General features: G+C 47.3%; 1 protein-coding gene across 1 annotated transcript in view; it reads left to right on the top strand.

Annotated features, from left to right (window-relative positions):
• LOC103805096 (golgin subfamily A member 2-like) overlaps positions 1–10388 on the top strand; it is a gene marked incomplete at its 5' end in the record, with an annotated part of 16804 nt that extends 6416 nt beyond the window's left edge. Inside the window, 20 exons of the mRNA XM_009077731.1 lie at positions 1218–1256; positions 1746–1808; positions 2028–2121; positions 2771–2877; positions 3398–3456; positions 3700–3841; positions 4694–4783; positions 4955–5062; positions 5151–5238; positions 5695–6041; positions 6808–6921; positions 7205–7429; positions 7821–7920; positions 8000–8076; positions 8607–8760; positions 8904–8971; positions 9257–9359; positions 9606–9712; positions 9874–10042; positions 10138–10388. Coding sequence (XP_009075979.1) covers positions 1218–1256; positions 1746–1808; positions 2028–2121; positions 2771–2877; positions 3398–3456; positions 3700–3841; positions 4694–4783; positions 4955–5062; positions 5151–5238; positions 5695–6041; positions 6808–6921; positions 7205–7429; positions 7821–7920; positions 8000–8076; positions 8607–8760; positions 8904–8971; positions 9257–9359; positions 9606–9712; positions 9874–10042; positions 10138–10388 — 2505 coding nt within the window. The remainder of the gene's footprint in view (positions 1–1217; positions 1257–1745; positions 1809–2027; positions 2122–2770; positions 2878–3397; positions 3457–3699; positions 3842–4693; positions 4784–4954; positions 5063–5150; positions 5239–5694; positions 6042–6807; positions 6922–7204; positions 7430–7820; positions 7921–7999; positions 8077–8606; positions 8761–8903; positions 8972–9256; positions 9360–9605; positions 9713–9873; positions 10043–10137) is intronic.
• Positions 10389–12902: the final 2514 nt, after the last annotated feature.

Below are 12902 nucleotides of genomic sequence, written 5' to 3'. Positions count from 1 at the left end.
CTGCTTTTCAGCCCTCAGCTTTAACACTGTAAGAAATGCAGCTAAGTGGACCTTGTTTCAGGTTGAAAAGAGCCTTTCTTGTGAGAAATACTTCTCCCCATTTTGTTCCTCTCTAAACCCACACTTTTCCCAGAGTTCAACATTTCCCAGTGTACCCCACGACCCCTATTTTTGTTTTACTTTTGGTTTGGGGTTATTTTGTTCCGTTCTGTTTCTTCTTGTGTTTTAGCTGGGCTGCAGAGGCATAGTGCATTGCCCACCCAAGATTCTCCTTGTTTGCCAGCTTTTCTGTTTGCCTGGAACTCTGTAGGGCCTTTGCTGCATTTGTGCTCTTGCCTTTGCTTTTCCTGGCTGTGTTGTGTGCTGGCATTGCTAGAATCAAAACCTCATACCCTTCCGTCTGTAGTTGTGTTTCAAAGTGCACTGAAGGTAGTAGTAAAGAAACAGCTTGGCCAATATTCATTATTTGGGAAGGGGAAAAATACTAATTATGCAGTTACTTCCAAGGCATCTGTGGGAAAACTGCCAGAGGACAACAGCAGCAAAGGGCAAACAGCTGCATGGTTTAGGCACTTTTGTCTCCTTCACTCCATACCTGCACTATGTGCAGTCACAGGTCTAGAACACTTCACACCTAAGACTGAAATTAGCTGGGACAGAATTATCCCTTTTCTTTGCATCTGGCTTCAGCTTCCTCTCATATCACCTTGGTGGGAGCTTGCCCAAGTACGTGCAGCTCTGCATGGCTAAGAGGCCAGTTTTTCACTGGTGTATAGGTCTAAGGTCTCAGTTAAAGGAAAAGACTATTGGTTTGGGGATTAGGTTGTTTGTTTTTTCATTCAGAGCATTTTTGGTGATTATCCTAATAAACCAGGATGACTATGTGTGATTGCACAGATAAGAGCTGATGCAAGTTCAGCTGAACTTGCTGGATGCTCAGACAGGAACACACAGGGGTTTCAGTGCAGGTATTGGAGAACTCTGATAATGTGCTGAGCAATGAAAAATATACCTGGTATATAAAGTGTATTAGGGAAGGGATCAAAGGATCAAATCTCTTAATAGCTAAGATGAACTTCCTAGTCTTCTACAGAAAGGATAATGGAAATTCTTTTTGCATTAAGTTGGCCTATATCCTGCTTCATCAAAGGGAGAATGTATTTCAGCAGTATGAGAATATTTTCCCTTAATATTGGTGCATCCATTTTCTTCCTTAGAAACAGCAGAACCAAGAAGCAGTGAATCAGCTGGAGAAGGTAAAGTGTGTCCTATTTTTGGGTAATACAGAAATAGGTATCTGTTTCTCTGAGGAGCAGAAAGCACAATGGACTGTGGCACAGGCATCTGTGATCCTGTCTCGTGTTAGATTCAGTTTCATGTTTAGCATGAGGTTGAATATTCTGACTTCATGAGTTGGGCCTGGCAGGTAGTGTTCTTATTTTGACAGAGGGTGGTATTTAAATGTTTAGGTGTTGGAGGAGTGCAGTTGGGGCAGGAGGTTACAGGTTAGGTTCTTGCCAGGAGCTTCCACTCCAACACTGCCAGTGCTGCAGGGATTGTGCTGTGCTGGTGTTGCCATTCTGGGATGGATGAATGATGAAGTAGTTCAAATAATGGAAGATGAAATGTGTCTTTACACTGATCATCATTGAGATGCTAGAAGTGCTTTTTTTTGGTTTGACATAAAACAACAGGAGTTAACTACTTGCATGTCTGTGCTGAATCAGCATTGTTTGTTTCTACAGGAAAAGAAGGAGTTTGAACAGAAATTTTCTAAAGAGCAGGCAGCACTGAGGGAACAGCTGCAGGTAAGGCAAAGCCTCCATGAGTGTTATATCACCTGGATTCTGCTCTTTTTTGGGTTACTGACCACTCATAGTCCATTTTCAGGAGAACTGGGAGTGTCAGTCAGCTAGATTTAACTGCATGAGCTCTGTACCTGTACTGAGTTACCATTTTGTGGCAACAGTGATGTTGCAGTGACAAGCAAAGAATTTTTGCACTGAACAGATTTTCCTTTCCCAAAGGTCCATATCCAGACTATTGGAATTCTAGTTTCTGAGAAGTCTGAGTTGCAGACAGCCCTTGGACATACTCAGCAAGCTGCAAGGCAGAAGTCAGGTAGGTGACTGTGAGCACTGCAGCTCAGGGTGGTGGTTAAAATGTGCATTTCAAGTCACAGACATGATAGTTGCTGGCAACCAACTCCCAGCCCTCACTGACCCCTCAGTGAGCAGCATTTGGCACTGTCACTGCTCCTGTCATCATAGCTGCCCCCAGATGGGAGCATGTCGGGCCCATGGCAGTTGAGGTTCTTTTGTGCATCACTAAAGCCTTGTCAGCTCTGTTGGGCCTGGTGACTACCCCAGACTGTTCCTTTCTGATTCCTTTAAAACTCCATTCCCATTTCTCCGCCCTCCCTCCCACACAGCTGTCATCTTAATGGAGGTTTTGCCAAGCCTTTTATTCTGAACTAAACTTGAGCAACTTATTCTAATAGGAAAAAAAAAGCCCAAACAACATACTGTCTATTGCTCTACAAAGGAAGTTTAATCATCTCCCTCAAATGTCAGGCAGGTAGTTACAGGGAGCTTTACTGCCACAGCTGCTAGTGAATCACCTGTGGGGCTAGGAGTGGAACAAGCTCTGCTGACTTACAAAGCTCTGTGCTGCCTGAAGAGCTTGTTGACAAGGTAGAAAGTGCTGTTCAGGCAGTTCCAAAATGGTCTTTGTGGTTTAGCAGTGACTGATTGTGCTCTGACCTGTGCAGGGGAAGCTGAAAGCCTTGCTGCCCGTTTACACTCCTCTCGCCAGCGCGTGTCAGAGCTGGAACGCACCTTGTCCTCCATCTCCATGCAGCAAAAACAGTCAGAGAAGGTAGGAGTCACCTTTGGCTGTTTGCTCATTACTACACTGCTGCAAAGTCTGTAGGCCCTGCCTAGAGAAGAGGCAGAAATTAACCTGGTTAATTGTTAATTAACCTTGCAAAGCCCTGTGTTCTCCAGGATCAAGGCAAACTTCACTGAGGTTTCTGTGACCACTAATCATATGGTCCAGTTGCTGTTTTCAGATCTGGCACCTCACTTCATTAGTCTGGCAGCTCCACAACAGAAGCCTCACTGAGACCTTGTCCCAGGAGAGTCTCCATCAAACACTTCAGTACTGATATTTAGAAACAACCTCATGTTCAGTTAGTGGCATCACATTTCAAAAGACTGAGCAGACTTACTCCTGGCAAAGTCAGGAGGTTCTAAGCAAACCTGTCCTGAGATTTTGCCAAAGTTATGACCTCTTCTGCTTTAGCTGGTCTGCTAAAGGTGACATGAAGTCTTTTTTTTAATACCTAATTTGTTTAAATAAAGTCTGTAGATAAATCAATGATTTCCTTTTTCTCCAGCATAATAAAGAGTTAGTGAAGGAGAGGGACAACCTGAAACTGGAACTGTACAAACGAAGGTAAGGCCCTTTTGCTCATTCCTGCAGTAACATTGCTCTTCTCAGTAGAGCCTCAGCACATAACAAAGGGCCACAGGTGGTGACTTGGGAGGTTGGATATTCAATGACAAAAAATGTAGCCACTAGATGTGATGTTTCTGTGATTCTAGCTGCTAGGAAGCACTGGATTGTAGAGTTGACATGGACATCAGCAGACCCAGAGTGTGTATAGTGGTGCCACTATTAACTTTTTGTTTGTTCCAGCAAAAGTAGTGAGGAAATAAAGCAGCAGAATTCAGAACTGTCAGAGAAAGTTCACTCCCTGGTGTCCAAGAACTCAGCTATGAAGTTGGATGTGGAGGATTTGCAGAAGAAATTGGAAATGGCTGAACTGATGATTCAACAGGTAACTGGGATTCTGGGATGAGAGGGCAGATCACACTGTTCCACTGCTCTGCTAAGAGTGTTGTACAGCATGAGAGGGTGACTGAGCATATCAGGTGTGCAAATACAGTGACTTTCCTGCTTGTATATGTTCAGCATTTTGGTTACTCAGTTGTGCAGTGTCAGTGAGTAACCAGCTGAGTAGGGGTGGTGTTTGTACCCCTCTGAGCAGAAGGTGAATTGGACAGTGGCAGCTTGGAATTCAGCTGGGGAAAGTTGGGAGAAGCAGCCAGTTAGAAAGGGAATGCATGGAGTCAGCTGTGAGCAGGTCAGAGAGCAAGCTTGGTGTCACCCTGGGAGGAAACTGCTCCTTTTTTGTGTTCCTCAACAGTGGCTTAAGTTACCCTTGAAAAAAAGCCAACTCTGCTCTTCTGGGAAAAGTACTGTGCCTCAGCTGAACTGGCCTTGCTGCTTAGTTCTCTGACATCTTTGAGACATTGCCTTTCAATTCCTGACGTGTCTGACAACTTTTAAGGTCACAGGCTATTACACCATCTGATCAGGCTGTATAATGCAGACTCTGCAAGTGCACAAAGTTTCTGAGCCAAATTGATTAAACCTAATTTCTTGATTAAAAAAATAGTAAAATAGGTAGGGAAGAGCTGCCCAGTTCAGCCTGTTTTTCAGGGCATCTAAGCTTTTGGATTTTAATCCCCTCCCTTTATTTTTCATTGAACTTCACTGTGAGCTGGGGAGCTTTAAAGAATTACAGAAGGATGCAGCATGGATCATTTGGCAGGTTACTCTCAGGGGAAAGGCTGTGCAGGAATTGAATCTTAACATTTTGCCATAACCTTCTGATTTTTATGGACAGTTCTCAAACCAGTCAGGGAGTTTGGATGCAAACCAGCAGCTGCAGATGGCTCTGGAGGAGAAGGCAAGCCTGGAAAACCAGGTAGCTCAGGTAAGAGGTTGTATGAAACATGATTCAAATCTTGATGTCTGTAAAGAAACTTGTGTGGCAGAAAAATGTAGCCTGAGCTTTGCATTAGCATTGGTTTCTTCAAGCTTTATCCCTTAAGCAGTCACTGCCTAATTTATTTAGTCAATCCGATTTTGTGTTTTGTTTTAACAGCTCTCAGAGTCACTTCAGCAGCTCCAGGCAGAAAGAGATCAGTATGTAGAGAAACTGAAGGAGGAGGGAAGCATTTGGCAGCAGCGAGTGCAGCAGCTCTCTGAGCAGGTAACCTCAGGGGCGGTGTCACAGCAAACAGGCAGGAGGAAATGCACCATGAATGTTGTTCTAACTTTCACTTAATGTGGCCTTGCAGGTCCATTCAATGGCAGAGGAGAAGGAGAAGCACATGGCCCAAATTCGGGAGCTGGAAGCCAATGTTACAGAGCTGATGAGCACATCTGGTAAGGCTTCCCACTGCAGAGTGCCAGCAGGTTAACTCTGTCCAGCTGTGCAGGTGCTTCTGTGCACGAGGTGCACGTAGGTCTGATGCTGTGTAAGAACCTTTTCCTCCTGGCAGACAGCAAGTGAAGTGCAGGGACTCGACCAGCAGCTTGGTTATGTCTGTAGCATTGGCCTGACTGTACTGTCAGCCTCTCTGGCCCAGCAGCTGGGCAAGACAGGATGCTCTTGTTAGGGCTGTGAGGCAGCTGGCAGCAGGATGCTGTGCCTGGCTGTGGGGTAGATTTGCTCCTTTGTTTCTCTCAGTGCCATACACTGAGGATTGGACACTGCAGCTGGTGATGCCTCCTGGGTCACACAGCCCTATAGGTTGGGGTGTGCTTTGTGTACCTAACAGGGATGTGTCTGACCCAGCGACTTACCCTGTGACTGAGCTGCTTCTGATTCCATTTCCTCAGCAGTGAAGCCCATGGATATTGAGCCTTCCTCACCCCCAGGGCCCACAGCAGCTGAGCTCAGTCTGCAGGAGGAGATCCAGAGGCTGCAGCAGGAGAAGGAGGAACTGCATGGGCAGTACCAGGCCCAGGTCCGGGACAATGAGCAGCTGAGCCACCTGAACAGGGAGCAGGAGGAGAGGCTGCTGGAGCTGGAGAAGGCTGTGCAGCGCTACAACGAGGAGTCTGTGGACAGGCAACAGATCCTGGAGGACATGCAGAGTGACAAGGCCACCATCAGTAGGGCACTGAGCCAGAACCGGGATCTGAAGGAGCAGCTGGCTGAGCTGCAGAATGGCTTTGTCAAACTGGTATGTCTCTTTCCTGCTTCTTTCCCCACTGCTTCCCTCACTGGTGCAATCCTCGTGTAGTACAGATGTAATGAACTGGCAGCAGCATTATCCCTCTTTTGTCCTCTGAGGGTGTGGATGCTCTGTCTTCTGTAATACACAGTGCCTTGCCAGGAGGTTCCCTGTAATTCCTTACTCCCTCAGGTGCTCTGGCAGATGAACTGATATCTTTGTCCAGAGCTGTTTCCTTACCCTCTCCTCTCCTGGCATTCAGGCTTTCTGTCCCTGAGTGTTTCTCCTGCCCTTTTACCTGAAGATAACCATTTCCTGTTCCCTGTATTTGCCCATCAGGAAGTTCTCAGCAGTCCTCTCTCCTGTTGCTGTCATTCTTACCCTTCCCCTTTGGGGCTCTGGCAGACTGACACATGGTCTAGCTGCTGATTTTTTTCTTCAGCCCTTTCTGAACTCCTTGTTTTCAAATGGCTCTGTTTGGGTTATTCATACTACCCATCTGCTTTGGAGCTGACAGGCTGTGTGATGTGCCAGACCTCTTCTTGGCACTGTCCCAGCACTGATTCCCCTGGCTCTTTTCTTGCTCTTTTCTCATCTTCTGAATGTTTCTGTAAGTTATTTACTGTCTTGAACAGTCAATTTATGGTCCTTAGTTAGAGCCCAGAATAACACAGAGGATGCCACCTGTAGTATTGGGAACGAACAGGGTTTATTGAGAGCCTGTATTTTGTGGTGGTTGGGGCAGTTTCCTTACACAGTGTTGTTTGTCTTGCAGACAAATGAAAACATGGAGGTTACAAGTGCCCTACAATCAGAGCAACATGTAAAGAAAGAGCTGGCCAAGAAGCTTGGGCAGCTGGAGGAGAACCTGGTGGACCTCAAAGAGTCGGTGAGTACCAGCAGTGGGATGGCAGGGCTGCTGTGTGGTGGTTTGTGCAAACTGCTGGCAACTTCCCAAACACTGATGGAAGGGTGGAAATGGGTATTGTAAGGATCAAGCTGGGAGCCTTCCCCTATCATCTGCTGCCTGATGTGGGGGCCCAGCATGTGGGGGCAGATGGTGGCTGCCTACCTGGCTGCTGACTTTGGGGCAATGTTGACAGTTTGGATCATGTCACATGGATCAGCTTTTCTGGCAGAAAGGGTTGAATGTGCTGATCTTGTTCTCTCAGCTGGAGCTGAGGAGACAGGAGGCTCAGGGCCTGCAGGAGCAGAGGGACCAGTACTACAGCCACCTGCAGCAGTACGCCATGGCCTACCAGCAGCTCTCGGCCGAGAAGGAGGAGCTGCACAAGCAGTACCTGCTCCAGACACAGCTCATGGACAGGCTACAGCACGAGGAGGTCCAGGGCAAGGTGACACTGGAAATGCACCTGAAAGAGCTGCAGCAGACCAAGGTAAGAGTAAAAAGAGGCAAATGGAAAGATGCAAGGAAAAGTGCTTAAAAGGCAGTGTTCAAAGCCAGGTTGGATAAAACCTTGAGCAACCCGGTCTAGGGAGAGGTCTCCTTGCCCATGGCAGGAGGGGTTGGGACTAGATGATTTCTAAGGTCCATTCCAACCCCTTAACATACTGTGATTCTATATTAAGTATTAATTAAGCCAAAGGTTGGGCCAGATGAGCTTTCACAGTCTTCAGTCCTGTGATTACACCCTGTGCCATACAGGCAAATGACACTTGTCTGGAGCAGAAGCACTGCTTGTAGGTGTGTGTGTGTGGTGCTGCTGTCTGGAGTGGCTGTACTCTTTCTTGTACAAATGTCAGTGATCCTCTGCTGCTCGGTTGCAGGAAAGTCTGGAAGCTGTAGCTAAGGAAAACAAAGAGCTGCAGGCCCAGATCAGCCAGTTGGCAGCAGAAATGGATGGCAGGATTTTGCAGCAGCTAGAGGGTGAGTAGCAGCATCAGGGATGAGGCAGAGCTGGGCTCTCTGAGGTATTGCCTCCTTATTTACCTTCCTCCTTTCACAGAAGATGAAGCAATGGCTGAAGAAATCCAAAAACCTTCATTTGTGATCCCAGAGAAGTTTGAAAGCCATGAAGAAATGGTGAGTCTTAATGGGTAGTCAAGCCTTTGGTTTTAGTTCTAAACAAATGTCTAGAAAAGGAGGTGGGTTAAACTGCAGGGAGGTTTATCAGCTATAATCCTACCAGCTGAGTGCAGTCATGAGGGAAGTGCAACAGTTATTTGTGCACAGCACACAGAAACCAAGACTTCTGCAGCATCCTTGCAGTACAGGCTGCAAGTCTGGCAGTGGCTTTCCTTATGGAAACAACTCAGCTGGCAGAGCAGCATTTTGATGATTATGTTCTCTTTAGTTTGGAAGCAATTTAAAAATGGTGTCAAATATAAGTAGAGTCATAATTGGAGAACACTAGTCAAGCAGGTGTCATGGGAGGTAGTGTTTAACCTGGGAATGAGAGAAGATGCAGGAGCTGCTGCCTGGTTGAGTTTCAGAGCAGTCATGTAGTACTTTGGTTTCGTACCCATAAATAAAATGGGGTGAAGTGTTACTCTGTCCTGAGATGCACCATTGATCCTGCTGCTCTAATGTGCACACTCTGGAATTCTTCCTAGGTCACTTTCTTAACCTCTGCCATGTCCCAAGTGGAACAAGAGCGAGAAGATCTGAGGCAGCAGCTGACTGCTCAGAAGCAGCAGTGCAGAACCCTCCTGCAGCAAATCACAGCTCTTAGGCAGGAGCAGCAACGTCACATTGCACTCGATGGAGGTAAAATCTGTGCTCAGTCTGGGGACAGTGTGACCATGAGGTGTGCCTGGGCCACCTGGCCATGGCTGCTCTCAGACACACCTATGGGGCTGTGAGTGCATCCTGCCCAAGGAGGAGCTGTGAATTGCACACTTCCCTTCCAGGTTCCATTATGGATACTGTTCCAGTGGAGGTTCATGAGGCTTTGAAAGGTGCCATGGAGAAGCTACAGGTAAGCAAAAGATCTCATCTGCTTTCAGCCCAATATGACCAGAGCTGTGCTGTTCTGAGAAGGTTAGAGGACACTTTGTTTAATGCAGAGATGGTTTGGTTTGGTTTTTTTTTTTACACCTCCTCTAGCTGTGTCCTCTCTGTTCCCTTTTTACCATGAGCTAGGAGACAAGTTGTGAAGGAGCAGGATTTGTTCCTCAGGTTCAGACGTGGAGGGTGTGTCTTTAGCACAGGTGTTCGTTGTACGTGATCAGCTCAGGTGACTGACACCAATTTCTGTGTCCAGTTCCGTTTCACAGAGCTGATGCAAGAGAAGGCTGATCTGAAGGAGAGGCTGGAGGAGCTGGAGCATCGCTGCATCCAGCTGTCTGGAGAGACAGACACCATTGGTATGTTCAGGCAACACCAGCACAAGCTCAAGCTTGCTCAGTGCCTTATTTATGTGGGAAGCAGAAGGCCCCTGACAGCTTTTGGAGCTGGAGCCTTCCAGCCACCAGCACTTCATGTCTCCCTTCTACTGCTGTTTGACTGGGCTGTCTCCAATCCAGGGCTTGATTTCCTGGACCATAATGCCACATAGCTCTGTGCTCACCATAAGTGCTCACACCACTCCTGATGCTTCTCTTGTGTTCCAGGGGAGTACATTGCACTGTACCAGAGTCAAAGGGCTATCCTCAAACAGCGGCACCAGGAGAAAGAGGAGTATATCAGCAGATTGGCCCAGGATAAGGAAGAGATGAAGGCAAGGATTTTTTTCTGTGGTTGTACTCCAAGCAGGGCAGTCCTGCACAATCCAAACCTTTGCATGCTGTTCCTTTGCTAATTCTGTGACGGGGTAGGACTGCAAACTGCAGTAATGTGTTTGTGTGCATGGCTTATGGCCTTTCCTTTACCTTGGTGCAGATGAAGCTACTGGAACTGCAGGACCTAGTGATGCGTCTGGTGAGGGAGAGAAATGAATGGTACAGCAAGTATGTAGCAGCTGCTCAAAACCCAGAGCTGTTGGCAGGCCAGGCTCAGGGTGAGCTGCCAGCAGAGCGACGCATCGAGCTGAACGCGACCGATGGGGAAGGTAAGCTGCAGCTCCTGGCTGTGGCCCAGCCCCTGCCCTCAGCCTGTGTGTGCATGGGAGGAGTGACCTGCCTGCCTTGTCTGTGCTCCTTGCAGGGTTACGAGAGGTGAATCTGTCAGATGAAGCAGAACAAGATGCTGCTGTTCTTCATCAATCCGGTTTCCCCCCTATTGACAGTAAAGCTGCTCAGCCAAACCAAGAGGACCCCACGGCAAAGCAAATAATGCAGCTTCTCCGAGAAATCCAGAACCCTCAGGAGAGGCTGGGCTCCCTGCAGGAAAACCCTTGCATTCCTTTCTTCTACCGTGCGGATGAGAACAATGAGGTCAAGATCATGGTAGTTTAAGTGGTGCTAAATCTTACCGACAGCAACTTTTTATGGGCCTGAAAGGATTTGATGGACTTGTTTGTGCCCATACCTCTGCTCAGTGCCCTTGGTCAGAACAGATTCCTAAAGACATCAGTAAAGGATTGCATCAGATGGAACTCGAGCATCAGACCTCATCTTCCCTTTTTCTTTTCTCTGTTACTTGGTGTGCTTGGAGTACAGGCAGACTAACTCATCCTGGGAGGCAGCTGGTGCTGGCACATCACCTGGGCTGGGGAAAGGGGTGTCCATAACTTTGGGCAGAATGACTTAACCCCTTATCCCAGACTCTGCTGCCACAGCAGCTTCACAGCCATGACTGAGCCATGGTTCCGATCATCACTCACGACTGTCACCAGCCTAGTTCCTTCCAGGGCTCCCAAAGTAACTAACTTATTCTGGTAATGGACTCTTTGGACTCTAAACAGGTTGGGTTTGTTTCATACTACGTATCTTAAACTTCCCCCTTCCTGCTGCAGTCTGCCTCTTGCACCTCTATTTCAAAACAGGCTTAGCAGTCTCTTCGAGCCTCCAGCAAGTGGCTCCAGGGCAGCACTACAGCCCTAGTGTTCTCCTGGCCTGGGGCAGGGACTGAGGGTGGCCTTTGGGGTCTTTTTGGTTACTTGACAAAGCTTTATGTGATTCTTGGGACTGGGGTGGAAATGTAACTGCACTTTGAAGGATGATGTGTTTCACTTGTATGTGTCTGAAGGTTTTATTTATTTTAAGAAATGGGAGAAATAAGTCAAAGGAAACCACTTAATAAACATGCTTTGTTTTGAATTGCTGGACTCTAGGGGTTCTAGTTGTCCATCCCTGAACTTTCCTCTTCTCCCATTTTGGTAAGCAGTGCAGTAGATGGGTGGAAACCAAGATCCTGTGGCCCATGTTTTAAGTTCCTGGGACACATGTCAGCAAGTGAGGCAGCACCTGGCACTGCCTTGAAGCCATAGCCCTGATTCTAAGGAGAAACCAAAACACAGAGGGAGGAGAGAGCTCCCTGAAGCAGCAGCAAAACAACTCTCTTGGCTGTGGCAATGGTGAAGTGACCTCTATGTGGATGTCCTGCAGCTGAACTTACCTTCAGGCAAGAACTGCCTGTTCTTAGGAGGGTTGATTTCAGCAATGGAGTTCTAAGGAAAACCACAGGAGAGGTTTAAGGGACCTGATCCTCACAGCTGTGTGACCAAACACACAAGCCTGGGCTGGTGCCTGAAGCAGCATCAACTGCCTCCCTGTTACCTGCTGAGATATGAGCAATGCAAGCACAGGAACACGTGCCAAGTGTGGCGTTTGTTCAACAGGAGAGACCTTTCTACTTCTGTGTCCAAGCTGGTGAAGCTTTCCACCAGCAGGGCACAGCTTTCCTTCTACTGCCAGAGGCAGACTAGGTGTGGGTTGTTTCATTTCAAATGGTTCATCTTGTATTTCCATACACAGCTGAAAAAAGGGCACAGAGCACAATCAGTGCTTCCCTGTGAGCTCCCAGGGAAAGCTGGTTTTGAACTGTCCTTTGCATGGCACTGCTGGTGTCAGTCTCTGATAAGCACAAGTGTTTGGGCTCCCCAGCTCCCAACGTGGGTGTGTGTACATACTGTATCTGTGTAAAATGCTGTATATTCCTTCAAGAGACACTGAGCCTGTTGCAGTGTCTATGCCTGCTCAGGCCATTGATAAATCTGTATCATAACTGATAGGGGAAGGGCTGTGATTTAATTCAGAGCATTACTGTAAATGGAATAAATATTTATTGGCTGTTTAGTACTGTGAAGGAGACAAGACCAGTGAAGAAGGTCTGAGGTCTGTTGCAGAGGTGATTTAATCCTGTTACAAGTTTGCTTTCTGAATAAACTTATTCAGATGGGCACTGACTAGATGTATTTCTTCTGCACAGATCACCGTGAAAGTTGGCCAGAAAAAAAGAGCAGTGAAGAATGAATCCTTTATTGAGAGCACCTGCCCTGGCAGTGATGCCCTTTTCACTGAGCCTTCAGGAATGTTTGCTGTAGACAGATCCTGACAAGGCTGAGACCTGGCTAGCACTTCACACCCAGATTCACTGTGTACCTTGTTCCCCTTAGGAGTGTTTCCCTGACCTCACCTTTACTTGGAGCAAACCAGGAGCAGCAACTACTGTTCAGCTGACAACCAACACCTTTAAACTGGAGCAACTGCACTGTCTCTGCACCTCTGAGTGGAGGAGGAATAGAAAAATGCTTCTCAAAGACCACAAGCTCCAAACAACAGGAAATAGCTGCTCTGCTGGGACAAGGACACATTGTTGGACAAGGCTGTAGAGCAGTGGACAGGATTGATCATGCCTAGGCAGAGTAGCTGGTATTCTCATCAGAACACACTTAACCTTTGGCAAGGAGATGAGAGGTTTCTAGTTTTGCAAAATAAGTTCTAATATTTACTTGAATAAAGGGTATTTGGAAGGCAAAACTATGTAACAGCCCCACAGATAACACCAGGGATAGATGGAACAGTTCC

The sequence above is a fragment of the Acanthisitta chloris genome, unplaced genomic scaffold, assembly GCF_000695815.1.
Source record: "Acanthisitta chloris isolate BGI_N310 unplaced genomic scaffold, ASM69581v1 scaffold40316, whole genome shotgun sequence".
Lineage (NCBI taxonomy): Eukaryota > Metazoa > Chordata > Aves > Passeriformes > Acanthisittidae > Acanthisitta > Acanthisitta chloris.
Note: the sequence above shows the minus strand (reverse complement) of the source record. Positions and strands in the feature narration are given on the sequence as shown.